The sequence below is a fragment of the Perkinsus marinus genome (assembly GCF_000006405.1).
Source record: "Perkinsus marinus ATCC 50983 genomic scaffold scf_1104296930488, whole genome shotgun sequence".
Lineage (NCBI taxonomy): Eukaryota > Perkinsozoa > Perkinsida > Perkinsidae > Perkinsus > Perkinsus marinus.
Genome location: NW_003216064.1, coordinates 20,797 through 45,877, shown reverse-complemented (window position 1 = coordinate 45,877; position 25,081 = coordinate 20,797). Strand labels below are relative to the sequence as shown.

General features: G+C 50.3%; 8 protein-coding genes across 8 annotated transcripts; 6 read left to right on the top strand and 2 right to left on the bottom strand.

The window, feature by feature from the left end:
- Positions 1-1,461: 1,461 nt before the first annotated feature.
- Positions 1,462-5,343, top strand: Pmar_PMAR006358 (axonemal dynein intermediate chain inner arm i1, putative; the record flags this gene model as incomplete). Its single annotated transcript, XM_002786897.1, has 21 exons — positions 1,462-1,584; positions 1,632-1,709; positions 1,799-1,912; positions 1,958-2,090; positions 2,279-2,397; positions 2,445-2,573; positions 2,624-2,726; positions 2,771-2,811; positions 2,856-2,980; positions 3,022-3,144; positions 3,251-3,381; positions 3,607-3,710; positions 3,760-3,868; positions 3,999-4,054; positions 4,102-4,188; positions 4,276-4,400; positions 4,440-4,590; positions 4,632-4,731; positions 4,911-5,047; positions 5,093-5,230; positions 5,278-5,343. 21 exons carry the CDS (start codon positions 1,462-1,464, stop codon positions 5,341-5,343), a joined length of 2,292 nt encoding a protein of 763 aa, XP_002786943.1.
- Positions 5,344-5,850: 507 nt separating this feature from the next.
- Positions 5,851-6,329, bottom strand: Pmar_PMAR006356 (hypothetical protein; the record flags this gene model as incomplete). The annotated part of the gene is made up of 4 exons (XM_002786896.1): positions 5,851-5,973; positions 6,022-6,076; positions 6,125-6,196; positions 6,244-6,329. 4 exons carry the CDS (start codon positions 6,327-6,329, stop codon positions 5,851-5,853), a joined length of 336 nt encoding a protein of 111 aa, XP_002786942.1.
- Positions 6,330-6,430: 101 nt separating this feature from the next.
- Pmar_PMAR006355 (hypothetical protein) lies at positions 6,431-10,105 on the bottom strand (the record flags this gene model as incomplete). The annotated part of the gene is made up of 15 exons (XM_002786895.1): positions 6,431-6,606; positions 6,657-6,767; positions 6,812-6,904; positions 6,960-7,084; positions 7,128-7,237; positions 7,288-7,403; positions 7,625-7,700; positions 8,192-8,291; positions 8,332-8,399; positions 8,448-8,616; positions 8,816-8,915; positions 8,958-9,096; positions 9,148-9,255; positions 9,297-9,422; positions 9,884-10,105. 15 exons carry the CDS (start codon positions 10,103-10,105, stop codon positions 6,431-6,433), a joined length of 1,839 nt encoding a protein of 612 aa, XP_002786941.1.
- Positions 10,106-11,206: 1,101 nt separating this feature from the next.
- Pmar_PMAR006354 (hypothetical protein) lies at positions 11,207-13,703 on the top strand (the record flags this gene model as incomplete). The annotated part of the gene is made up of 8 exons (XM_002786894.1): positions 11,207-11,256; positions 11,338-11,455; positions 11,498-11,646; positions 11,732-11,864; positions 11,910-12,028; positions 12,075-12,225; positions 12,270-12,542; positions 13,566-13,703. 8 exons carry the CDS (start codon positions 11,207-11,209, stop codon positions 13,701-13,703), a joined length of 1,131 nt encoding a protein of 376 aa, XP_002786940.1.
- A 29-nt stretch (positions 13,704-13,732) lies between these two features.
- On the top strand, positions 13,733-16,652 carry Pmar_PMAR006353 (hypothetical protein; the record flags this gene model as incomplete). The annotated part of the gene is made up of 2 exons (XM_002786893.1): positions 13,733-13,937; positions 14,026-16,652. The coding sequence occupies 2 exons, from the start codon at positions 13,733-13,735 to the stop codon at positions 16,650-16,652; spliced, it is 2,832 nt and encodes a 943-aa protein (XP_002786939.1).
- An 811-nt stretch (positions 16,653-17,463) lies between these two features.
- On the top strand, positions 17,464-20,863 carry Pmar_PMAR006352 (kinesin heavy chain, putative; the record flags this gene model as incomplete). The annotated part of the gene is made up of 20 exons (XM_002786892.1): positions 17,464-17,610; positions 17,666-17,801; positions 17,845-18,008; positions 18,298-18,368; positions 18,419-18,525; positions 18,573-18,658; positions 18,707-18,813; positions 18,858-18,946; positions 18,997-19,120; positions 19,162-19,282; positions 19,328-19,459; positions 19,511-19,687; positions 19,736-19,900; positions 19,945-20,055; positions 20,103-20,186; positions 20,228-20,296; positions 20,346-20,422; positions 20,467-20,581; positions 20,631-20,727; positions 20,781-20,863. 20 exons carry the CDS (start codon positions 17,464-17,466, stop codon positions 20,861-20,863), a joined length of 2,262 nt encoding a protein of 753 aa, XP_002786938.1.
- A 15-nt stretch (positions 20,864-20,878) lies between these two features.
- Positions 20,879-21,058, top strand: Pmar_PMAR006351 (hypothetical protein; the record flags this gene model as incomplete). Its single annotated transcript, XM_002786891.1, has 1 exon — positions 20,879-21,058. A coding segment is annotated over one exon (180 nt), but the record flags the coding sequence as incomplete, so codon positions are not given.
- Positions 21,059-22,230: 1,172 nt separating this feature from the next.
- Pmar_PMAR006350 (hypothetical protein) lies at positions 22,231-22,515 on the top strand (the record flags this gene model as incomplete). The annotated part of the gene is made up of 3 exons (XM_002786890.1): positions 22,231-22,243; positions 22,291-22,388; positions 22,429-22,515. 3 exons carry the CDS (start codon positions 22,231-22,233, stop codon positions 22,513-22,515), a joined length of 198 nt encoding a protein of 65 aa, XP_002786936.1.
- Between the last annotated feature and the right edge of the window lie 2,566 nt (positions 22,516-25,081).

Genomic DNA, 25,081 nt, shown 5'->3' with positions numbered 1-25,081 from the left:
TTTTTCCACTGCGCGATTCCAGCGGCTTCTCCTCGACTTCAATAGCGCTCACAGGATCGAGTTTTACATGTGAAATCTAATCCTGGGAGCGCTGTTGACGCTAAGGAGATGTCTATAGAACACGCCGCAGGCCTCTCAATCGGCCGCCCTTGGACCTCGGAAGTACCTGAGGATACCTGCCACCCCCCATGCCCTGACTTATCCTCTTCTTTCAGTTGACATTACCGACGCTATTGCAGCTGAGGCATTGCGAGAATCAACAAAGCACTAAGGCGACTATCGTTGCTCTTGAACCTCCAGCGTGACAAATGGTGCGGTCTGTAACCAAGATGCACTCGTGCATGTAGGCACATTCGCCACGTGAGGTTCGCTACTCTCCGATATCTCTTTGAATACGGAAATTCCTTGTCTGAGGAATTGCACTCTCCCACGCATGATAAGCGTGACAGAAGGGGAGCTCTCTACGAAGATCGAGAGCCACGCTACTATTATGGTGAGACGCAGTTGACTGAATCATGCTAGATGTGCAGCATTTAAAGAAGCTCTGGTTTGTGCCATCTCGAGCGCACCTTGAGCTGAGACAGATGGATGGTTGGAATTTATAGCGGAGTATCAAATGAGAATTGGCGATACCGTGTCGAAGACACACTAGTGGTTGCCCCGAACAGCAAGCCACCGCCTCCTCAAGCATCTTTGGAAGCTGAGATTCGCGTGACGCGAGCCATGGAGGCAAATAGTAGGAATGTCCAACCGTGAACAAGACCTAGAGACCTGCGGCATCTAGCTAGTTCGTATTGGAGATCGCGGCTTACCAGCTGGTATCGGAGGCCAGTTGTAGTACTGTAGTTCTAGTGATGACTCGTGAGAGGTCACTAGACGCGGGCGTGTAACAGTCGACTAGTTTAATTTGGTGTATCAGGCGGAGCGAGTATAGCATGGAGATGGGAGAGGGTCAATTGAGTAGGTTAGCCCCTGGATGATGGGCGCTACCTCGCATGTTGAATGCATTAGTTAATCACGCTCTTCCCAGGAATGAGCATTCGGCCTGAGTCTTTATTTTTTTGCTTCTTTCTTGCCTTGGCCATATTGGGTTGTTAATACTGGATGTACTGCGAAAGGTAGACGCCTTTCGGATCGGTAGTGATCGCTGATGTTATGTTGGTTGTTGGAGCTGAGCAGTTATCACTAGTAGGGAAAGTATTTGTATGCCCGACTATGCGATCTGCTATATCCAACAAAACACGGCCTGTTGAATCTAAGCGTCTGAATGCTGGTGGAACCAAGCAGGTGACTCTGAGATCTCCATATGATGGTAGAAACGGATGGCTTTATAATAGGTACACCAACACCTCTTCACGGGTCTTATTAATAAGACTACTACACGTACTCCAGAGCGACCAACGAGTACTTACGTCGTTTTAGATGGGTAATTGGTGACTTTAACTACGTTGATACGATTATATGTGCAGTCGCGACGTTACGCCGAAACCTCTGAGCGCACCACAGCAGGAGGATCAACAGGAAACCGTACTGAAGACAATGCCGCGGAAAGTTATGGAAGAGTTGAAGGAGGAACTTAGACAAGTGGAAGAACGAAAGCGGCATTCATCGTAGAGAGCTTTTGTATTGAGGTGAAGCTCATTGATGGGTATATCAGGGATACCCCCAAGAACATATCGTTGGGATCGCATTCCCTCCAAAGAGCACAGGTAAATCTCCATTTGCTTTGGGCGCGTAGGCAACGCCGTGAGGAGCTGCTGAGAACGACTTGTTGCAAGTCTTGAATCTCTCGTGTCAGGTCAAATCCCGTGAAGAGCGGATGATAGAGATAAGACTTACGGAGACGCCGACGACAATTCTTATTGATATACCCAGCGTCGCGGCAAGTGAAGGACAGGAGACGTACGACAAGGTAAGTCATTCACCCCGGTTATTCGAAAGTCCTGGTTGTGTCCAGATAATCGCCGAGAATGAGAACTACGAGGCTCTGTTGAACCGCAAGCAGAACGCACCTGATCAGTTCCGAGGACAGCATGCGCAAACTCTGAACTATCCTCAGAAGATGAAGGAGACCTTCACGGATCCACCAGGTGAGAGAGTTGTGATCGGCCAGTGTCAGTTGACGTTGTCGATATGAGGGCACATGGCTGTTTATCTCGTTCTCACTTGTTTATTTCGTTTTTGAGCATCGCTGGAATGGTCTAGTTGGTTATGACGACTGCCTAACACGCAGTAGGTCCCGAGTTCGATTCTCGGTTCCAGTATTTTTTCATTTTAGCAACCTCGTCGCTTGGAGTTAATGCATCTGTTTGGGACATACATGATAGCTTCAGAGAAGAGTTGATTCCGACCGACTTGCAGATCCAGATCGAATGTCAACGGAATGTGGAGGAAACCGTACGATTTCCATCACGGCGTGAGCACGATCACATTCCGATTCTCAGTCCACGGAATCTCTAGCCAAGCCTGGATGTCTACTCGAGACCTCCTCTGAGGCAATCCTCTCCCATGTTGCCAAGGAGACCTCGAGGACCACTGCTGCTCAATCTAAGAAGGGCAGCTCCACGAAGGGGGTAACTAACGCAACTACGTTATGTGGACGATGGCATGCCTCGGTGGGCAGGGCAATCGATCTAGTTCGCCCAAGAAGTTGACTCGAGGCATGGGAGCAGGCAACTCTGAGAAGCTAGTCGAAGAGAGCGCACTCCCCCGAAGAGATCAAGATGGTTCGTGGATCCGCCTGACGTGTTTGAGAATGACGTGATTTTAGGAGTGGCCGTCGAGGATAAGCAAGCAGTGGAAACGGAGCGAGTACGTTGATACTCGCAGTGCATGCGATGATTGCTGCTACTCAGGAGGATACTCCTGCTCTACGATGGGTCATGGGCAGCAACCTATTGATACCTATCGAGCTACGGGAAGCGGCCAGGGTGATGGAGAGAACTCTAAGCCAAAACGAATATCACAACGCCCATCTTCTGTAGACATTCTAGCATACACGGTTTTAAAATCGGCCGTTAGATACCGTAATTATCCAACTCTCGCCCAACTGGCTGAGAGAGAACAGAAGTTCATCGATAGCTTCCCTCTTTCTAACGCTGTTGACCCTTCGGCCAGTCGGAGGTCATCTGCCCTATCTAACAAGTGAGCCCCTCGATAATCAGATTCGATTCCGCGCAGAGTGATTCGGATGAAACCAATGGTTTCGCCGAAATGTGCGCTGATGTTCACAATGGTGTGACCGCTTCAGAGGCGCCCAAGATCCGAACCAGTTGCAAGCTCCATCTCGCCGAGAGAGCGCAACTCCTGAACAATCTGAGGCCAAGCCAGATGTGCCACCTGAAGACACCGAGCAGGAAGAGGATGACACTGAGCAGGATGGTGAAGTTAAGTCCAGCATGGAGGTGATGGTAGCCTCCCTAAGACGATACCTGCTTAGTAGCATTTCCCCAGCACCTCTTCACTTTCGAAGCATCGACTCTAACTCATGGGTTATCTGTAACCAATCTCAAGTGGCATCAGTTCAACCAGGACCTCCTCTGTGCATCCTATGGTTCGTGACGGGATATACAGTGAAATGATTCGCGACGCTCGGCTTCCCTCCAGGGAACTGTGATACCACGTGGAAAGCCTCCGGTGGTGGAGCAGTACTGTTCTGGAGTCTCAAAAACCCCTTCTACCCGGAACGTGCCCTCAAGACCACAGCCGGGGTAGATACGCATTTATCCAGTGATTTCGTCCTTCCTATTTATTCATCAGGTCTCATCCGTGGCATTCAGTGATACGTACCCCAACTTGCTAGCAGTTGGTATGCAGGATGGCGGCCTTGCAATTTGGGACCTCCGTCAGAAAGCCGACTCGCCTGTCAGCTTATAATCCTACTACGTACCTCGAGGAGAGTGGTGCTATGTAGATACTCAGTTCCGCGACGCAATCTGGAGCGTCGGCTGGAGGAGCCCAGCAACGGGGTAGTGGTGGTCAGCATCAGCAGGGTGGAGGTCCAATATCGAACGTAGCGAGCAGGCATACTGATGTGGTGTGGGACATACAATGGGTACAGTCATTGGCTTTAGTGTAGCATCACTACAGTGTCGCTCCCAGGTTGATAGGGGTCCTGATAAGTTCCCGAGGGAGAACCTTATATCGGTCGGGGCTGATGGTAAGGTTATACAATGGGACATGCGGAAGGTGAGACGGCTGGCAATCTTAGGCTCCTACCAGTAGATCATCTTCGGGCATCTGCAGAGGTTCTGTAATGCATCCTTTCTCTGCTAGGGATTAGAACGGGCAGTACTGATGTCCCTGAAGCGATCGGCCAACCCAGATCTCGCTACCAACGTCCTCAATACGGGGGCGCAGGACAGTGGGGGGAGGAGTCGTCAGGACGGACTGGCATTCAGGTGAGCGGAGTTGGAGTGTGAGTGATGAGCTCAAGTTAGGCAAAGCTGCGGCTTCTGTGTGGACTTCTTGAAGCAAGATCCGTCTATGTATTTGGTCGGGACTAGTGATGGGCTGGTCCATCGCTGCTCTACGAGCTATAACGAGCATTACCTGGGGACCTACTACGGCCATGCAGCTGCTGTTTATAAGGTTGCACTGTATCTCCTAGGAGGCCCTGAGCATGCGTGCAGGTGCGATGTAATCCCTTCTGGCTGCCGGCCTTCCTCACCTGTAGTGCTGATTGGACCATGAAGCTATGGTCCACCAAGTCCATACCGATGGAAGCGCGTCGTGGTAGTGGGACCATTAATTTCCTGTTATCACCTCGGACCCCTCCGCATAGGTAGCGGCAGTTATATGGTCAAACGCGCTGACTCGGCCGCCTTTGAAAGAATTGGAATAGCGACAAATACCCCCTTACAGAACTATCAATCAACAGATCTTTGCGATGCGGTATTCTTCGCTGTGAGTGCACTATGGGACTTCCTCAGCTCAGGTCAATGACATCTCTTGGTGCCCGCACAACTCTACGTGCTTTGCCGGAGTGATGGATGATGGCAGAGTGGAGCTGTGGGATATACACAGGAGCCCATTGGACCCCATCATAGTGAGTCTCTGTCCAGCTTAATGCAGCTAGCTATCATCTTTTAAGGTGCATTATCCTGTCAATGACCTCGGACACGATCGTTGGCATCGCGCAGTGTCAGTCGGTTTCGCCCCCACTTCTCCCGTGCTGGTAGCAGGGGATAGCACGGGAAGGGTTGAAGTCATGCGGCTGCACAATTGCGAAGTGGGCGTGTCGATGGTTTACCAAGGTTCAGTTTTGTTCTCTATTAGGTTCCTCAGATGAGCGATGCTGAACAGCAGGAAAAGCTGGTACGTTGTGTTGTGAATCAACAGTAGCATGCCGCCATGTCAGTGTAACATGATGACCTTGGTATTGAGTTGTCGAGTATATTGATACGTTTATACTTGAACTGTTAATTTCTCTATCAAAGCAGGGAGAGAACCTTCGGAAAGTCAATGCGCGCGCTGCTGATACGTGGCGGAATCGTATGATGATAATTCAATGTGAAACCTTTGGTGCGCGAGGGTTAAATGTACAATATTCGAATACTCGATGAAATGTTCCTTTCTCATGGATCGTGCCATGTTTGATACCGCATTTCCTGCGAAGTTGAGAGAAATTTGCAGAGCCCACATGTTCGTCAAGTCGGCGATAACATTTTCCTGTACCGTGGTCACTACGGTAACACAAGTATAGGGCAGTGCAACGACCACTCGAGGAAAGCTCGAATATGAGAAGACATGTTCAAAGTAGCATACTAGTAGAACATTCTTCGAGTATCCGGCAAGATCGATCGCCTGAACAACAAAGTGTTAGTGGAAGATGATGATGTGTCATAGGATTTACTCGATTCTAACACGGAGGCCGTTGATGAAGTGCTTCCGTTGTGATAGGATACGCTCGGCTGTAGTGGAGTCCCCAAAGCTGCAGTCGGCCACCGAATAGCTATGGCCCTCATCATCTATCTAATGAGAGAAAATGGAACTGCGTGTTGATACAAGCAGGATTCATACGATAATCTCGTTCTGTGAATTAAGTTCCCGAACTTCCCCGAATTTGCATAGATACCTGCGGAGATCGCAGGTTCGAATCCCGGCAGGAGCATTTACGACTTACATCAGAATAGGCCCCGGCTTCAAAGCGTCAGGCGGCCCCACAATACGGATTGACTGTGGAGCTGGAATGCGTCTGTAGCGAGCAATGAATTACTCCTCTGTTCCCTATGGACGACCCACCCCTTGGGTCTAGCTGGAGTCATTGGAGCGCCGTTGTTGCCCGGATAGGACTGCTTCGAGGGAGTAGAGTCCAGCACTTCTGGCATAATCGGTGGGAAGGTCTGTCGACGCTGGTCTGGACCAAATATCAGAGGCCTACAATGAAGTTAATGACAAGCAGAATTGCATCGCGTATAGTGAAAGCCGGTCATAGGCTTTTGAAAGCATCTTTCAAAATCTGTCCCGACCAGTAGGAGCTATCCTTGTCCATAACAGTCGAGGAATTCTTATAATGGCGGACGTTCTCGGTGAAGCCTTGTAGAACTGCCCATTGGCAGTCTACTCGCTTTCGACCGGCCCCTCGCAGTTCCAAGCCCGTGAAGACTGAGGAAGGAATATTCACAGCAGGTGCATGGCGAAGCATGAATTGGTACTTTCCTCGAAGTCTTTGGCCATCATGGATTCCTGCAAGTTGACGAAACAATATCCCAGATTTCGTCGGGTACCAGAGTCCATCGGAGCATAGAAAAAGTTCACTCGAATTCCTAAAGTGGATTCTGGAATATTCAGATGAGCTCAATTGATGTACTTTTTCCTCGTTGCTTGCATATTTTGAGGATGAGGTCGACCAGGCCTTCTTGGTTGAGATCGTTAGGCACATTCCTCATCAGTAACGTAGTCCCTGGCATTAGCCACACCAGATCGGCTAACCAAATCAACCACGCTGAATGGCCTACGTTTTTCATTAGGATTGAATGCCATCTTAGCCGATGGCAAGCGTGCTGACTGCCTCGAACCAGGGGTTGCCGGTCCGCCACGATGGTTCTTCCTCCCACTGCCTCCTCCCCATCCTCCCTGGTCCCTGAGCCCGCCATAACAGTTCGACAAGATGGCCGGAGACCCACCAGCTACGACCAGTATGATCCCCCTGAACTGATGCTCGGGATGTAGCAGAGGTGTTACTCTGACTGCCTTGCTTGGGCGTCCATGTCAAATTACTGTAGCGACTCGGAGTCTGCGATGAACCGCTCAGTGAGGAAAAATCAGAATGAGCGAGCCGGGCACCTCAGTTGTGGTAGCAGAGGGCGTTGGTGGATCGATCGACATCGGGGACACGCCCGTCTCAGTTTGGGACGCATCAATGACCGCCTGGGATGCGCTCACTGCCAGCATGTCTGTCCCTACAGCCATAATGATGATGGCCAACAACAGTGGGGGGTTGGGAAAATATGCACATGTTCAACTACATGTGTTGAAAATTACGAGGAGATTTTCATTCGAATATTGTTGGTTTCTGTACACTTCTACCCGAATCCGTGGACACTACTAAAATTAGTGAGGAAACTCCCAAGCTCCGTTGAGAAAAGCGAACATATATTCCAATACTGGCCAGCAGACTCACTGATCTTGGACATTTGCCTTGCGTAGTATCCCAGGACATCGTGAAGACCAAAGTCGACGTTGTCCATGTTAGCCGCCTGAACAGAGGAATGATCTTCCCCTCAAGTGAGTGGGGGATACCTTATCCTCGTCGAACTCAGGAGGGGTAATTACCCCTTCCCTGGGCATCACCCCAGGTAGCAACAAGGGCCGGGCAGGGCCACTCTGCTGTGACCTGTTACTAGCGTCTTGTGAGGGAGGAGTACGGCTAGCAGGACTAGCCGAAACCCCTCCATTGGGTGGGTTGATGATGACCAAGGACTTGTTGGAGTAACGAGGCAGCCTCTGTGATAGACCATAAGGTGCTACTGTACTACTATAGGGACCACCAGGAGGCCGCCTATGTGAGGGAGTCTTATTGTACATTGGGTAGATGACCTCAACTAAAAGTGTGACGATTGACTTTCGATCGTGATGATAGAATCGTCCTCGACAGGACACAAACCTCGACTACATTAACAGCACAATATTCTATGGATGAGAAACCAGGGAGTATGTACAGTTCAATACGTTGATTCAATGAAGTTACTCTTGGTGTTCTCTCATGTGGTGTAGCTCTCGACGGCGACCTGTGGCCTGGCCCACGACCTTCATAACCTTCCGCACTACACTTAGGATGAATACTGCGCCTGAAAAGCAATAGTTATAATAGAATAGGAGAGTTGAGACCTGCCTGCAACTTGATAGAGCACGCCGGTGAACCAGGCGTCATCAGAAGGGCACAAAGCAAGCGCAACCTAAAAAATGCCCTCGTTGGGAATCGAACCCGGGACCTCGAGGTTTACATCGGGTAGGAGTGCGGCAATCGTAGGGTTGGAGCAGACTCCTCTATGGTATATATAGACCAGTGCAAGCAAGACCATCATAATGGTCGGCATTGCCTCGGCCAAAGTCGAGGGAGTGAGGGAGGACAGCAGACCAGTGGACGCTTGGGTGTGACGGAAAATAATAATCCTAAAAGCGAAAACCATGAGCATACTACTCAAAGGTAACTCTACTAACCATACAAGAAGTTCACATACGAATGCGGGTAGAACCGCGCACGAACCAATTACAATTTTGCGAAATTTTTCCAGAATTTTCATATTGTCACCAACATATGAGCTGATGCCTTAGAGTAGTGGATGTGAAACCTAGACCATATAAGAAGTACTTGGTCTTGCCAACTTGGAGTGTAAGGCTAGCATCAACCCCCTTATCCGCCGTACGCAGCATAAGCTCACCATCGCTAGTCAGCACGTGCCAGCATGGACCTAGAATGCACTTCAGGCCAACAACAGGAGTGCTTTCCTCACCGAAACGGGCACCAAGGTGCTGGCGTATCGTTATCGCTAGGTCCTGCTTGTCACTAGGCCAGAGCTCATCTGACTGAGCTAACTTGGTGACCTCCTCGATGACGACCGCGGTGTCGGGAATATAGGTCGGATCGTCGACCTGGGAGGGTGGTCATGATTTCGAGCCGTGTTGGAAATGGCGTGGTACGACCTTGGGTTGCTGCAAGATCTTCACCTTTCTATTTGAGTCACCACCCTTCACTTCAGCGACTATGCCCTCCTCGGCCTCGATCTGTTTGCTGGCTTGCAGACGGACAACCTGTAAAATCCAATACGTACCACTCTTCTGACAAATCCCACTTCACGGTCGAGTATCTCGAACGCTGGACTCCGCCAGCATACAACTAGCAGCTGTGATGCATCCTTGGTATTGCTCCGGAGGACGATAGCCGACTCCTTCTTACGGGACTTGAGGGCGTAGCCGGCCTGAGATTGTTAATTACTACTACTGATGAAGATGGAGTTATCAGGTTTAAACCGTGCGAAATATTATACGTTAGAAATGGACGCAGGGAGAGGGAAATTAGCGAAGTAATCTTGCAGCGCCTGGGCTCCCGACTCGATTTTTGGAGAAGTAATAGACAGATCAGGTAGAAGCTATAACGATTCTGGCGAACGACTTTCAAAGCGAGAATCAGTCTTGAGCTATGTAGAGCTACGCACACCATGCATGGTTATAGGAATTCATGAACTACCGTCTATGAACAAAACGCATATACATCCCGCCAACAAAACCACTCAGTAAAATTTGACTTTCTTATGCAGAGAGGACCGCTGCTGTGCCGAAGTCGTTCATGAAAAAATAATTTCAGGAGCAGTTTGAGAATCGGTGGCATACAGTTCCAGTTTCCAGAATAGTGACGACTACTTTAAAGGGAGGTTATTACCTTAAACCCGACGCAAACATTCCAGTCCTCCCCAAATCGCCGGTCCAATATCTGCTTCATAGCCCCGGTAAACTCCTCGGAGGCCTTCGAGAACTGCTTACTCCGATCGGCCAGGGTTTGGGCGTAGACGATGTCCGCTGCGGAACGCACGAATTCAGTCTTCTCTCGAGAGCCCAAATCGCTGACACGCACGCGGAAGAATTCTGGTGTCTTATCGGTCATTCAGAGTAAATAGGGTGAACTGGAGAACTCACCCAGTTTGTAGTTCGGTCGCTCCCAAGCGAGTTTGAGCGCGACGATTAAAGATGAGTCAAAACCTCTACTATTTGGACGTTTTCACACGTGTAACATCGTTTTGTTATCATCAATTCCAACCATTTCCAACCCTTGTCAATGACCGGTTGCCATAACCCTCTATGGCAATCTATTAGAGGTAGCTAAAAGCGGGAATGCACAGCCCATCGCCAACCAGCAACGATAGTACACCTTCAAATAACGGTGAACCAGCCTCCGGTAGCCTAGCCCCGCTCGAACAACCAAAATTCCATTACCACCAGTGTCGTTAGTTAAAGCGGCTCTCATCGTATTTTGCTGTGATAACTGTCGTATCTGCATAGGAAGAGTAAGCTGAAATTGGTGGGCATGCGAGAGAGTTGGCAGACTTGGTCCATCCGTAAAAATACTATTACTATTCACGCCTTACCGGAACCGTCAGGATATCATCTATAAGGGCCAGATGTTGAGCAGGTGAGGAAGGAGGTATCTTCTAACACCCCACCCATCGGAGCTCTTCTCAATTGCAGGCTAGCTCTTCTCGGCTCGGTGAGTGAGCTCTTGGGAATGGTCCAGGAGGGGGGGGTATCGACACTGAAATTAGCTCATGGTATTGACGGAGATTCGTAGCAGTTCGTCCTGGCTCATTACATCGACGACGAAGCGGGCAAGTATTTGGTCTCTCAAGAGTAAGAAGGCTGCCGTCCCTTCCATGCCCAGCGGGTCGGCACAGCAGTGGTTGGTTGCATTGGTGTCGCTTGGATATCACTTTGATTTGCCATGGAGGCCCTACTACGTCTACTCAGCTGTCGAACACTGTTACCTTCAGGATGCTTCAGACAAGGAAGGTTGTTCCTTATTTGGACAGCTACACTATGTTTCAGTTGGACTTGTACAGATCTTCACCTGAAGAACTCCGCGACTGTCGAGGGCAAGTGGGATGCCGGAGTGGGCATACTCCCCAAGGATACCGATCTAAGGAGTATTACACTCATGCTGAGGTCTTGGGACGGAACCGTCCTGCTACCAACGATTGTGTGCCTGATGTTAATGCGATTATTTCTCTCCAACATATGTCGCGATTCTGTGTTCGTTAATTTGTAAGTAATCGAAAGAATGCCCAGCTGAGTTTTCGTATAGATAATGGAGACTCCTTCGGTAGATCACAGCCTGATAGTCAGGTGGGTACAACCTAACGAGAGCCATGACTCTTATCAAACTCTTAATAGAATCGCCGTCCCTGCCGTTGGCGCCGGATGGACTCTGCAGTGTAAAGTACCCGATACGAAAATGGCCGAGGTGTGGTATCATCAGCTCTGTGCGGCTAGGCGCTGTTGTTAGGTTTGTGACCTGATTACCGCAACTAGCAAGAAACTGCATGAGCAGTTAGAGGCCATCGGGAGCACCTTCGAGGACGAGACACTGACTGACCTGAAAGAGGACATTACTACTAAGACGGCTACGTGGAAGGGCGAACTTCACTCGACTAAGTGAGTCGCTTGCCAGCTCGGTTTGGCTATGATATTGACACTCATATCCTCATTAATGAAATCTGTCGAGCTATTATTATGCTAGGACGGCTACGACGACAACGAGTGTGGAAGACGCATCCACGGTGAAGGTCGAAAGTTACTCGGAGTCTGAACTCCCTGAGAATGCGGCACGCATGGTGGAGATGGCAATACAACAGGCTTCCACAGAGTTCAAGGTGGGATAGAATCGTTCGCTTGTTACCAGTGTTGTGTCCATTCAGTCGAAATACGGCCAGGCTGTCGCAAATCAGTCGAGGCAAATGTCAGAAGCCCAGAAGGAGCTGGAGCGATGCCAGCGTCGGTGCCGATTCCTGATGGCCAAGTTGAACATCCAACAAAGGTAAAGGACAAGTATGACCCTTGGTGTCTTGGAGGTCACCGCTCAGTGATGCCGAGATCGATGCCGCTATTGATAGTAGCTCCCATTGGACCCGTGCTAAGGTCGCCATCCTCATGCTACGGGACTCAGCCAAGTTGTGGACCCAGTTGCGTGGTACACCGAAGAAAATCCACGCGGAAACCCGCATACCTCGTGAAGTAGTCCTCGAACGGCTAATCGAAGGCACTTGCTTACCTCTTAGGACTTGCAAGGAGGTCTACTCAGTCGTAGAGGTGTCTTTGGTTATCTCAAGTTGACGAAAGGTGTCCAAGCTGGTAGAGATTTCTCTGGTGTCTTCAAGAACAGCGGCATGCGTCTTGAGCTGCCCCCTGGCAGTCCTCGGCCGCCTCCTGCGACTCCACCGCCGAAAGAGCCGCTACCAACCATCCCACTGTTGAAGATCTCAGGCGATCCCCCACAGAAACCTGAGCGCGAGAAGCGGGAAGCGAGCGAAGAACGAAATGACGAGGGTAAGGTGAGCGTAAGACGAAAGCACGCGAGTAAGGCGCACGAAGAAATGCTCACATTTGATTACGATAAAATCAGAGGCAATTTATCAACGGTTTACTACGACCAACCGAGCCTGTTGCAATTACTCCGAACTAGAAGCCCGCGTTTGAAAGAGCCAGCGAGAACACCTCGAGCAAAGCCGCTACTATCATCTGAGCCCCCTCGGTGGCAAACTTTGGAGCCGCCGCGGGGGTATCCAATGATTGGAAAAGAGACTACGGAGATCGATCTATCCTACCTAAGTCCACGGACAAAAGTGAAGGTTCCGCGACCAGAGACGACCGAGCAGAGCTTGCGAAAGCTGTTATCATCGCCGAGGGCGCGCTCCCGGGAGCCTGTGAAACCGGTGCAAACCATTTGGCCCTCAGCTGCTAGCATTCGTGGTGGCGGTTGGTCTCGGTGGAAAACCGTGACACCGCGCCCGACTAGGCCTAGACGCAGTGTGGTGGAAAACTGGGGTGCTCGGCCACATCTGTGGCCAAGGAACTCACCGGAATAAGGAAGGAAAGGGGGAAAGAAAGGAAAGAAAGAAAAAAGGAAAAAAGAAAGGAAAAAAGAAAAGGAAAAAGGAAGAGGAAAAAGGAAGAGGAAAAAAGGAAGAGGAAGAAAGGAAGAGGGACGGAAAGGAAAGGAAAGGAAAGAAGGAATAGGAGAAGACAGGGAAAAGGAAGAGAGAAAACAGTAGAAAGAGAAGTCCGAAAACAGGAAGAAAGGAGATGGAAGCAAGTGAAAGACTCATTACAAAGGAAAGAGAACTTTTTTCAAGGAAGGCTCCGCGCTTGTGCCGCACGTAATGTGGCACAATTTGCGCGGCGCATAATCAGCATGCGCTTCCGAAGCTCAGCTTCGAACCCTCAGTTCTCACTCCAAAGGGAGCGAATCTCAAATGGTTTCATCCGAGATGAACCCTGGTCATCGGAGGCAGACGGAAAACCGGGCTGAAGTTTGGCCGCTTTCGCATGATATGGTGAAACTCCTGGTTGTGCAGGCGTGCCAACTTTTCTACAACGCATGCGTGCAGTGCTCCTCCTGCAACTTGAAGTTGCGTGCGAATGGGTCACAGAATGCGATTGAGTTGCAGCGATTCGCAGTCAATAACAGAGCCATCACCGTCCTCTCTCCTTAGTTGTGTAATCCTAGTAGTCCGCTAGAGTTATGTCCACCGCTCCATCTAAGGAGATACTCCAATGCTATTATTGTGATTATAAGGCTAGGAAGGATAACTTCCGCCTGTATGATCACTTCAATAAGCATCACCCAGGAATGCCCGAGAGATACAAGGCTGAAAAAGGACAGCGCGCCTTAACGGATATGTTTCCTAAGAAACGTACCTTCAGTGAAAGGGAAGGGCAGGAAGGAAGTAATAGAGCGTTTGCAATAATGCGGCGCGATGCTTCTTAAATACAAGAGGGTATCCTCCAGTTCATAGTGTAAGCGTTACATTTCAGATGTCCATGGCGGGTCACGTGGGTCCCGTGAGCCTGAGGAGCAGCCTCAAGTTGAAATTCCTCCGCCCGAAGCTTCGACTCTCTATCAAGTTGCCAGACCGACTCCTATGCCAGTTCCCAGGCCAACTGTACCGCCAAAAGCCCCTCCAGCGCCAGAAGCTCCGAATCGTCCTCAAGCGCAGCTTCCTATCACCGCCTACAACACTGCAGGGTTGGCAAGCTTCATGGTCTCTCAATCGGAGAAGTTAGATCTGCTCACGGCTAAGGTGGCTGAGCTTCTCTCTAGAGATTCCACTCACCAGCGCGAGATAGATTTTCGTAGACGCATAGGCGGTATTGGCCCCTTCAAATTAGACGAAGGTAGCTTGCGTGTCCGCTGCACTATCTGCGACATGCATAAATGGTCAATACCGCGCAATGAGAGACCCGCCAACTTCGACCGTATCGGTGTATTCTATCTGGGTGATGAGCTCCCGCCTCCAGAACGGCAGAGAGATATAGTAACTTCACTGAAGAGGCATCTCGAGATCAGCACCCATACAAGATCAGTCAGTATCGGTGAGTCTGGTGTTGCTACGACTAGAAGGAGCGAAGCTTTAGCCGTCGCTCGTACAGCATACTTTGCTGTATGCGAAGGTCATAGTTATCGCTCGTTCGAAAGGTTGTTGGCTTTACAGGCTGAAAACGGAGTGGGCTTTGGTGATAAGAATCATTCGCGTACTCATTTCTTACCGGCTTTCATCAAAGCCATGGTAATGGAAATTAAAGCGAGAATGATTTCGGTGTTTATGGATGAACAGGCCTGCTTTGGTATGCGTAGCAGCCCTATAGCAGCAAGCTGCGACAAGGTTACAGTGCAGCGTCGGACTCTACAAGCTACTTGTGCTATGGTTCTAGTTCGAGGCCGTGTCGTCGCGTATTTATTATCAGCACCAGTTGCGGCTGATAAGACCGGCGATGGACTTACTGAGCTCCTTTTGACTACGCTCTTAGAGTTCGGCTTCGATGAGGAGCTTTTGCGAAATAACCTAGTAGCGCTGGCTACAGACGGCGAATACCATGGTCTCCGCGTGGGTGGTCGCTTGAGTAATGCACTGGGGTGCGAAGACGAGCAGCTCTATCATTCATGGTGTATCGCTCATCGCATCGAACTGGCTGTCAACGATAGCCACAAAGATGCGACGGATCTCAGAAGTGTACTCCATCCGGCTATGCCATCGAGGCATGGATACGCTTACGAGGATCTGCGAGATGAAGCTGCTCGGCTGGGTGTCAAGTTTGCTGCTCCTTTGGCGTTCTCGGCCACACGATGGGCATCCAGCGAAGCGAGGGTATATCACAACTTTGCCCAGAATTTTAGGGCCATTTTGAGCCTTGGAGCATATCCACAAGTTTCAAAACTCGACTGGCTCTTCAAATTTGCCGTCTGTTACGATGTCATGAACGCTGTTACCGCCGTGTCCTGCACCGCCCAGACTGTGAACAGACGTCCGTGGCAAGTAATCGCTGCTGTGCACGGGCTCAGAGATACTCTGATTGTTGCGACCGCTGAGTTGGAAGCTCTTCGTGACGCTGTGAAGCAACTTCCAGATGCTCGGGCAAGCCACATTGGAGCCCTAAATTCACGGCATTTCGACATTGACGCATTGCCTACTCTTAGTAGCATCAACTTTGTTCAGCGTAGTTGGCAAGGTGTGGAGCTACAACCGGTGTCTCCTTGGTTTTTCGAACTTGCTGTTCAGTTCTGTATTGACTGGATGAAGCAACTGACGTCGGCTCTCACGAGACGCATACTACGAGAAGTACCGGTCTGGTTAGAGGCGTGCTGCCAATGTCTCAGTGGTGAAGCGCTCTTAGGATCGCAAGATGAAGGATGTCTACGGCAGGACGACCGCAACCTCGACCAGTTCGGTCTCAGAGGCGAATTGAGCAAACTACGCTCTGCTGAGGACTATTTTGGTGTAGTTGCTGAATTCGTTATGAGCTTCAAAACACAGCTCGCCGAGGCTCCGGGCATCGATGGACTGAAGGAGCAGTATGTTGAACTCCGTGATCGCATTCGCGCAAATTTCTTACCCATCACAGCCGGGGAGAAAGTTGACATGGATGCTATCTGGAGCGAGGTTCATACACAGGTTCGTTTGTACCGTGGCTGTGAGGATTGCTTGTATGCTATAGCTTGCGTAGCATTGAAGACTCATTGTGAGAGTGTTGTTGAGGCTCAATGCTCAACACTCAACGGGTCTGATCCTCGCAGACATCTTGGTCATATGGGTCTAGCCGAGGAGGCGCTATTGGTCTGGAGTAGTATGGGTATTGCAGCCACGAACGTGGATAACTTTCTTGCTGCATCCTTGGAAAGGATGCCTGAATCTTTCAGCGGATTCAGGCGCCAACGGACTTCTAAGTTCTCGCAGAAGAAAGTGGTTCACTCGACGGTGATCGATAGAGTCCTAAAGACCTGTCCACACCCTGAGCTCTCCGGGCCACGCGATTTTCATCGCCCTCGGCTCGCGGGCTTCCGCACTGGTGCTGCAAATGTTAGAGCTGCTCCTGCTGATAATGCTATTGAGGAGGAGAAGCTTCCGGATTCTGAAGGTTCATCGTCTGAGTCTTCATCCCTTTGATTTTTCATAATATTGAAGTTAGATTTTATCTTCGAAAGTGTTGACGCGTTGAAGTCGTTGTCAAATAGAAACTGTACCGTCGAATGTTATGACGCCGTCATAATGACGGAAACGTAAACGAAAAGTTTCTACTGAAAACAAAGGAAAACTAATGGAATACTAACGAAATCAAAAACTTAGTGTCGCGAATCGCGAGCTGCGACTAGCAACAGCTAAGCATTGTAACAATTTCAGGGAGTACTTTTCAATTAGACAATGCTTGATTCGCCAGTACAATTCGTGCAGTGCACGCCGTACATACGATATGAATCGTGTGTAACGGAACGACAGCAATAAGTAAAGAATTTTTGTAAAGGGCCATTGATATACAAGGAAGGAAGCCGAGCACAGTCCAGGAAGGACATACATTTCCACCACACTGCCTAGACGCGTTCGTTCGAGCTCATCAGATCGACAGATGCCGAGCCGAAGTTCAATGCTGAAACCGACGGAATGCAGCAAAAGTCGTTCGTCAGCAACGCGCAACCAACCACTCGAACGCTTCAAATCCGACCCGTTCGACTGGAGCAAACGCAGCATGTTCGCGGCGACTCTCGGCCCGGCACCAGGACCTGTAGTTAGTCTTGAGATACCCGAGTGAACACGCGGAGGTTGGCCTTCCCTGATGTACTTAGTTGTCAGCCTCATCTTTACATGTGATACAGCACGGTAGATTTACCAAATACCGCGACAGTTGCCGAGTTTCCAATCTCTACGGCCAGGGAGTGTTATCAGTTGCAGTGGCCCCGGCTATATTTCCGAACATCGCCACATGTCTGCCGCTGAGGTCCTCGAGTCCACATCGGAGAGTGCCGAGGCCGGCAACATCAGTGTCGTGGTACGTATCCGGTCATGGCCAGGGAACCAACCGGGCGACCCTTGCATCGGGCGAGAGGGAGATAATACTATAGTTATTGCAGTAGGCGGCGGATCATGGTTGTCGCTTGGAAACGCATTGGGGGGACTCTGTTCAGGCTAAGGCTGGCAGACACAGTAGCGTCAAAAGCTTTACCGTGCACCAGGTCTTTGACAGCAGTGATCTGTCTAATGCCACTTTGGCGAGTCAGGAGGCCATCTTCTCAAAGGTTGGCACTAGGATTCTCCAAAACAGTAGGAGTTGACCACGGATCAGCACGATGACGATCGCTTATAGGTCTACGAGGCTTCAATGGCTGCCTGTTCGCATATGGCCAGACGGGCTCCGGCAAGTCGTATACCATGCATGGTGATCCTGTTAAGTACTCGAGAGAGTATCGTGGTATTATACCTAGGCTCAGTGAGAGCCTATTCACTGCTGGGCAAAGCTCAGTCAAAGACGTAGGTGGGAGTGATGTAATTGCTTCGTCCGAGAATCCTGTTCCGTGTCCATGCAAGACTTGTGTCGACAGCTCGCCAGCCCTAAACGTCATCGTTGTATAAAAACCAACTGATGTGTTACATAATGCTGAGTGAACGTTGAGGGTGCCCTGCCTGGGTGACATGCTCTTGAGTATTTGTTCCGGAGCATAGTTCGAATCTTTGGTCCTGGGCATGTTTTGAATCTTTGGTCCTGGGCATGTTTTGAATCTTTGGTCCTGGGCATGTTTTGAATCTTTCCTTCTCTCAGCTGAGGGTGTGGATGTCATATCTCGAGATCTACAACGAGCACCTCAGAGATCTTCTAGCTGTGGAAGACGAGTAGCCTCTTTCTGCAATTGCCTCGAAAATGTCCTTCTTGTCTCTTCCAGTAATCGAGACCTCACCGTTATGGAGCATCCAGGCTTGGGGGTCTACGTCAGAGATCTCACAGAGATTCTGCTGCAGACTCCGGTGGAACTCGAGAAGCTTCTTCAGCGTACGTTCACGAGAAGAGCAGATTGAGGCGATTCAGTGCTTGGTCAGTTGGTAGCAGACGCCGGGCGGAGTCGGTCACTTGCATGAACCCGCACTCGAGTCGTAGCCACGCAGTATGCAGGATTCGTTTGGAGGTGGCTTCTACACCAGAGCTTACAGAGAACTAAAGTCGTTCATCTCAGTGTCGTCCGTCAGAGGACGGGCCTAAGCTCCGCTCGTGCATTAATTTAATCGATCTAGCAGGCAGTGAAAGACAACAGAAAACCAACAGTACGGGCTCTGTACTGAGGTAAGATTCCTCGGGAGTCCACAGCAATTGAGGTTGATATTCAGAGAGGCCAACTCGATTAACCAGAGCTTGAGCACACTGGGTATGGTCATAAAGCATTTGACGGAGCGCGGCCTTGGTGCCTCCAGCAAAGGTGAGAAATCTCGTCATCCGGTCTCTAGGGAGAAAACATTTTTCAATTAGGTTCGCATAATGCTGCTGCATCGTCGTGGATTCCATTTCGCTCCTCTAAGCTGACCTTCCTCCTCAAGGATTCTCTCGCGGGCAACTCCAAGACCTTTATGATAGCCTGCATAAGCCCATCACGGTAAAGAGCTCACCTGCCTGGGTCAGTAGTGGTTCCGATAGAACTGAGCTCGACGAGAGCGTTTCCACTCTGCGCTTCGCTGCTGCCGTACAGGAGGTACGGGTACCCGCCAAGGTCAACATCGACAGGAATGAACAGCTGCTCAAGGATTTGCAGCAAGAGGTGACAATTGCGTAGCGCGTGACGAAGTACCATTTGCCTCGACAGATCGGTAGCCTACGTCGCCAGTTGCAGTCACAGGAGTCTAAGAGCTTGTCATCCGAGGTGGCGATGTTGAATGAAGAGTTACAGGAGAGAGAGCGGCTCGTGGGTGACCTCAGGAGGAGTCACGAGAGCCAAGTGAGTTGAACACTTCCTGCCCACTATAACCAAATACCAGTTTCCTCTCAGCTGGCAGCGTCAAAGGAAATGTTGCGACTGCGTGAGTCGGCCCTAGCTGACAGAGGCCTCTCCTCATCTGAGATCAATGCGGTCTTCGGTGTTGGCGATGACACACCGTACATGCTCAATGTGTCACAGGACCCGATGCTATCGGCCTCTCTCATCTACTACTTCCAGCCCGACACTGTAAGACCCCCTGCGGTGAATTGTCCATAGGCCGACTCTCTTGGTCAGGTTACTGTTATAGGAAGCTCTTCTGCTGAGTGTCAAATGGTCCTCAAGGGTATCGGCATGCCCTCTTCACTTTGCCAAGTGGTCAACCATGCCAATCAGAGGCTCACCATAGCACTAACGGCCAGCGGGGTCGAGGCGGGAGGCCGAGTCCTCGTCAACGGCAAAGTGGACCTCCTACTGTAGAGATCCTCAAATGGGGCTGGAGTCAGGTCCTTCGTCCTGAGGATCCACCACGACGTTTACGCCACCTTGACAGGGTCATATTCGGCCGCGCCCACTGCATGAATTTCATACTCCCGAACTCACCAGAAGCGAATAAGGTCAGCCGGGCCGTGGCGGACCGAGCGAACATACTGAGTTCTTCCAGGCTGAGAATGCTGATGCCCAAGGTGCTCGATTCGATGATTTCGTCAGGGAGTTGATCCATGATGACTCCAGTGAGGCCTTCCAGGTGAGTTTCAGTACGACAAGCCGCAGTACTGCATACTGTAGGAGCTCCGTTACTATATTGAGGAGGTCAGGAACAAGCTGGATGAGGAGCGGATGGAAGAGTTTCTCGAGGTGTGGTATCGCTTGTGACCGATCTCGCTGGGAGCACCTGAGCGATCAGGTCCTTAGAAGCATCTGCCCTCTGGTGGATGAGGCCAACGATATGACAAGCGAATTGCGGCCAGATGCGAACTTGAGGTCAATTGCATATGTCGTGACCAGGGGGAACCTTGTGCGACTAGGTTCGAAGTGGAACTCATCTGGGACGTGTACAACTCACCAGCACGGGACTTGGTCGTCATTCGATTACTCCAGTTTCACGACTCTGAGGAAGAGGACAACGGCATCCACGCTACGGTGGGGCGGTGGAAGGGGCGGCGGTCTGCTTCTACTGAGAGTCCCACAGGTCCTGTGTTATTGGAGTGCCCAGAGGTTCCGTCATCAACTCGACGTGATGCGAGATCTCTATCACCGTGTACAGATGGATACCGTGGAACGTCATGGTGAGAATCATTGCCTCATCGCCTTGCCGTGCAGCGCGGGTTTACACCGTCAGACGTCCGAACTGGTAGCTTCTTCAACACTATGGAGGGTCGCTTATTGGATGCGTGGAGTGACGAGCCGGCTGATGTGAAGTGAGAAATTTGGTGGTAGAGCTTCGTCAAGTCTATATCAGAACATTAACGGAGTTCTCCACCAGAGCCTCATTAAACAAGGAGATCGAACAACTGAAGGGTTCAATCGACAACACGCCTGCTACCAACAATACTCGTCGCAGAAGATCAACGGTGAGATCCTCAAACGTCTAAAGAGGGACTTGTGTATTCCTATGCAGCTCCTACACAGTGTCACAGGGACGACGCAAGCCATAGTGCTTTCGTCGCCTGAGAGAGGGAAGGAACCTCCCGCTGCGGTCTGTTCCCCCGGTCATTTAGGAGTCGCCGATTCTCTGTGGTTCAGGCTGTTAGCGCACCAACGCCCAGAAGAGCGTCTCAACAGTCGCCAGAGTATAAGAATCTTATGAGGAAAAATGAGGAGTTGAAGGCATTGAAGGCGTCGTTGGAGGAAGAGAACAGGCACTTGCGAGAGGTATCTCTACTGTGGCTGTAAGCTGTGGTCCATCTCGACATTGGCTTAGTTACTATCACTGAAAACCACGTCGTCACAGTCTCCACATGAGCAGCCCCTCGCAGGACCCGAAGCGTTGCCACGCTCGAACAGTTGGACCGACATGGCAGTCTCTCCTGAGAGGACGAGCTCACACACAGTCTTGGCAGACGTGGCAATCTCAAGGCTGTTGCCGACCTTATTCGATGGAGTACCTCAGTCTGTACATCCTCCAGTAGAGGAGCATCCGAAGACTACAAGTGGCGAACTATTGGTACCACCATCAGCGTCGAACGCCGGGCCGCCCTCGCGATACAGTAAGTCATAGCTTGCTGAGTGAGAGCGCGATCATCATGCTCAGGAACCAAGCTTAATAGCAGATCTCTCGAGTTACCAACAAAGGATGTCCAAAGTCAAGGACCTCCCCCTGGCCTTCCGCCTCTAACGCAAATGACGAGGCTTTCGTCTCAAACGCTATTCTCGTCGAGCTCCTCGCCGAATTTGTTCGGAAGTAAAACCGTTAGAAGTGGCGTGCCACAGCCGGCGGTGGAAAGCCGTCCTCCAACTGCTGAGGGAAAAAGCACGAGCCCCGCTTAGTGTCAGTACAGTGCATCCCGTGGGCTGGTCCCTCGGGGTATAAGGTCTCAGAGAGAGGTATTGGCAGTTGACTGGAGGTCCCGCGGGCTGAGGTCACTTTAGGTATCATTGGCTTCTTCGGGGCAATTGGTGAACTCCCTCTTCGGTGGTCCAGCACAAGCCATGGCTATTTCGATCCTCGCAGACGAGGATATGTAGGGCATTCAGTTTTTTCTCCGAAGAATGATCGCCGTGTACTTGTATAGGTAAAGTATTCTGATTTCGCACGCCTGTTGGCGGCTGCGACGAAGCGAGACTGGATAATGACTCCCAGGGGTGAGTTGTATTGCATCGATAAAGCGTTCAGTCGAAACCTCCTACAGGACGAGGGCATGCCGCCCTTGATACTCTATTTGGCTGTGATGACGAGGCGCTTTTCGCCAATCTTGACCAAGGGGACAAGGGCCTCCTGATAGTGCAGGTAAGTGAGGTTTTACATGTCTCTCTCTATGTTCATGCAGGACTTCGCCTACGCCATTACGTGTGCTCGTGCCTGGGCTTATGGTATGGCGATTCCTCCCGCGCCGGAGGTTCGGGCTGCTCAGTAGCTACGCTCTATCTAGTTATACTCATGTTCTCTGTTATGCTCGTTGTGCGGTTGTTGTTATAGACGCGGAAAGGATGTTGCGTTGAGTACCTTGATCGTAATCATAATACAGAGATACAGTATCATTCCTGCTTGGGATCGAGTGATTCCCGTGGCAGCCGGAATTATAAGGGTGAAGCTAGAAAGAAAACGAGTAAAAGACACAGTTCCACAAACACGTAGGGTGAACTCACAAATGATTCCTCTCAGTAGTTGTCAAGCGTGTGCACGTCATGGTTGGTAGATGTGACGTTTGTACAGCCCTATAAAAAAATCCTCATAACTAGATGAGGAATTCTCACATGAGGAGGGAACTCACAGGCTTCGACTCACAGGGAAAAATCGAGCCTCTTCTAGAAACTCCCCCCGATACGGAGATCATGGATGTCTCGCTGGCATACTGAGCACAACAGGCGATTGGCTTGGATACAAGGGCTGATTGAATGCGAGCTTTCAGAGACAAAGCGTGTAAAAGCTCGTGCGAATGGGAAAGGTAAATATTACGACTTCTCGAAAATTAATCGCGACACTCCACACAGGGAGGGGCGTGCCTCAACGTCTGCATGAATAGAGAGGATAAATGCCAAGGTCAAAGCCGCTCAGATTGACCCGTATGGCCCCGTCGAATGTCAAGTTGGTGAGTATCGGGGGGGCGAATGGCGCGGCAATGTTACTGGCCAGGGCTAGCAGCTTGGTGATGTCTGTGAGCTTGAATTCGCCGGTTGATGGAATGTACTCGTAAGGAACGCCGGTCTTACTCCCCCAAGCTCTAGGACCATGACGAGGACGATACGAAGCTCTGATGTCGAAGGTTCTCGAGCTTGTTATGGTGAGGTTGACCGAGCCATTGCCGAATTCGGTGTGAGGAGCCGCACAGTAGCTACCAGATGGCGCAGCACTCAGTAGAACGCTCGTTGCTAGGAGACCGGTAACGACAGAGATAATGGCCATTAAAAAGGATTTCATACCTGATGCGATAGGATCAGGAATAAGTTAGCCATCGTTACTGTCTGTAAATAGGCGAGGGGCAAAGTGAAGAGACGGTATTGCTATGCCTCCATAGATTCTGCGACGCATATACCGTTATAGGTTGTACTGCGCCACTTGTGCGCACGTGAATGATCTATTTACCACAGCTTTTCCTTATTGCCGTGTACGCAAGTACAATACTGCCTCTCGGCTCAACTGTGCTGTTGTGTTAAGCACAGTTTTACGGGCCTCTAGAACAACGGTAAAGAGGCGAAAGAACATGAGCTAGGTAGTCTATGCAGTTAACGTACATGTATTGTAGTAGAGCGTTTTTAATACCTATTAATGGCCCTGCTGAAGAGCGTGAGTGATAGGGGTGACATGTCACTAGCAGAGATAAACCGCTATCACAAGGTAAAGCTGCTATTCCAAACTTGAACGGGGAGCAGCTGGCGTCCTTCGCGTGGCAGTTGCTATGCAGTTCAACGCAACACTACTTGATTCCAAGTTTTTTCTTTTCAGGCTCCAAGGATTCCATTGTTTTCATGGACGAAGCGCAGGCTTACTTCCCACGTACTGCGCAGTGCATTGCGAACCACAAGCAGTGACTGAACGACAACAGCATAATGTTGTCAACATTACTAGAGGATCTTTGAGATCAAGTGTTCCACAGAACGTTGCGTTTCTTGTTGTCCTCCGAGTTTATAGTGCTCTGCCATGGCCTGCTACCTTTCTTCGTGTGTCTACGTTTACGTGCCAACCTACACGTGTCTCATCATCGCGATTCGCGATTGTCTGAGGTAGACATCCGAAGACAACAGTAGTGGAATGGAGTGCAGGGGGGAGGTTCTTTAATCGAGGCTCAAAGATCCTATATCAGAGAACGTTCACTCATGATGTTACCCAGAGGGATATTTCTGGGGTGCGATACAAATCGAGCGCCGAGTCTGCGCGTGAATGAGTGTTGCTGGACGCGGATTGGGTATGCTACATTAGCGGTGGCACGCAAGTACAATATAGACGGTGCATTAACATTCTGTTGACCCCTTTGTTATCTCCGCTACCATAAGCACAATTACTAAGTGTTGGGTCGACTATGAGGGCGATCAGTGGCAACATGAGGACAGCCCCTACAGTGAGCCCCCAAATGACGCCTTTTTGGATGATATCAGAGTGTAAAGAAAGCATCTATTTGAAGTATTGTAATCGGACTATTTTCCCTAAAGAGCAGGCACTTCAGTTCAACCTGAACTGAACTGCCTGCTTTTTGAAGTGCCTGAGCTGGTCGGGCAGCTTGTGAGGCTAAATATAACTTACCTGATCTGCGTCCCTGGGACAATTTCCACAACAAACGAATGCAGTCTCATTTTCTCCACCCTTTGAGAGTACAGACTACTCCGGTTCCAGAGGCAGTCGAGAGATTAAACATATGATTTCGACTGATTATGATATCGAATGCGACTGCTTCTCCATGATTTCGCAGTCTGTGAATTCTGAGAATCTATCGACCGTAGCTGGCCTTTATCTCCGTGAAGAGATAAAGGCAAGCTACGGTCGAT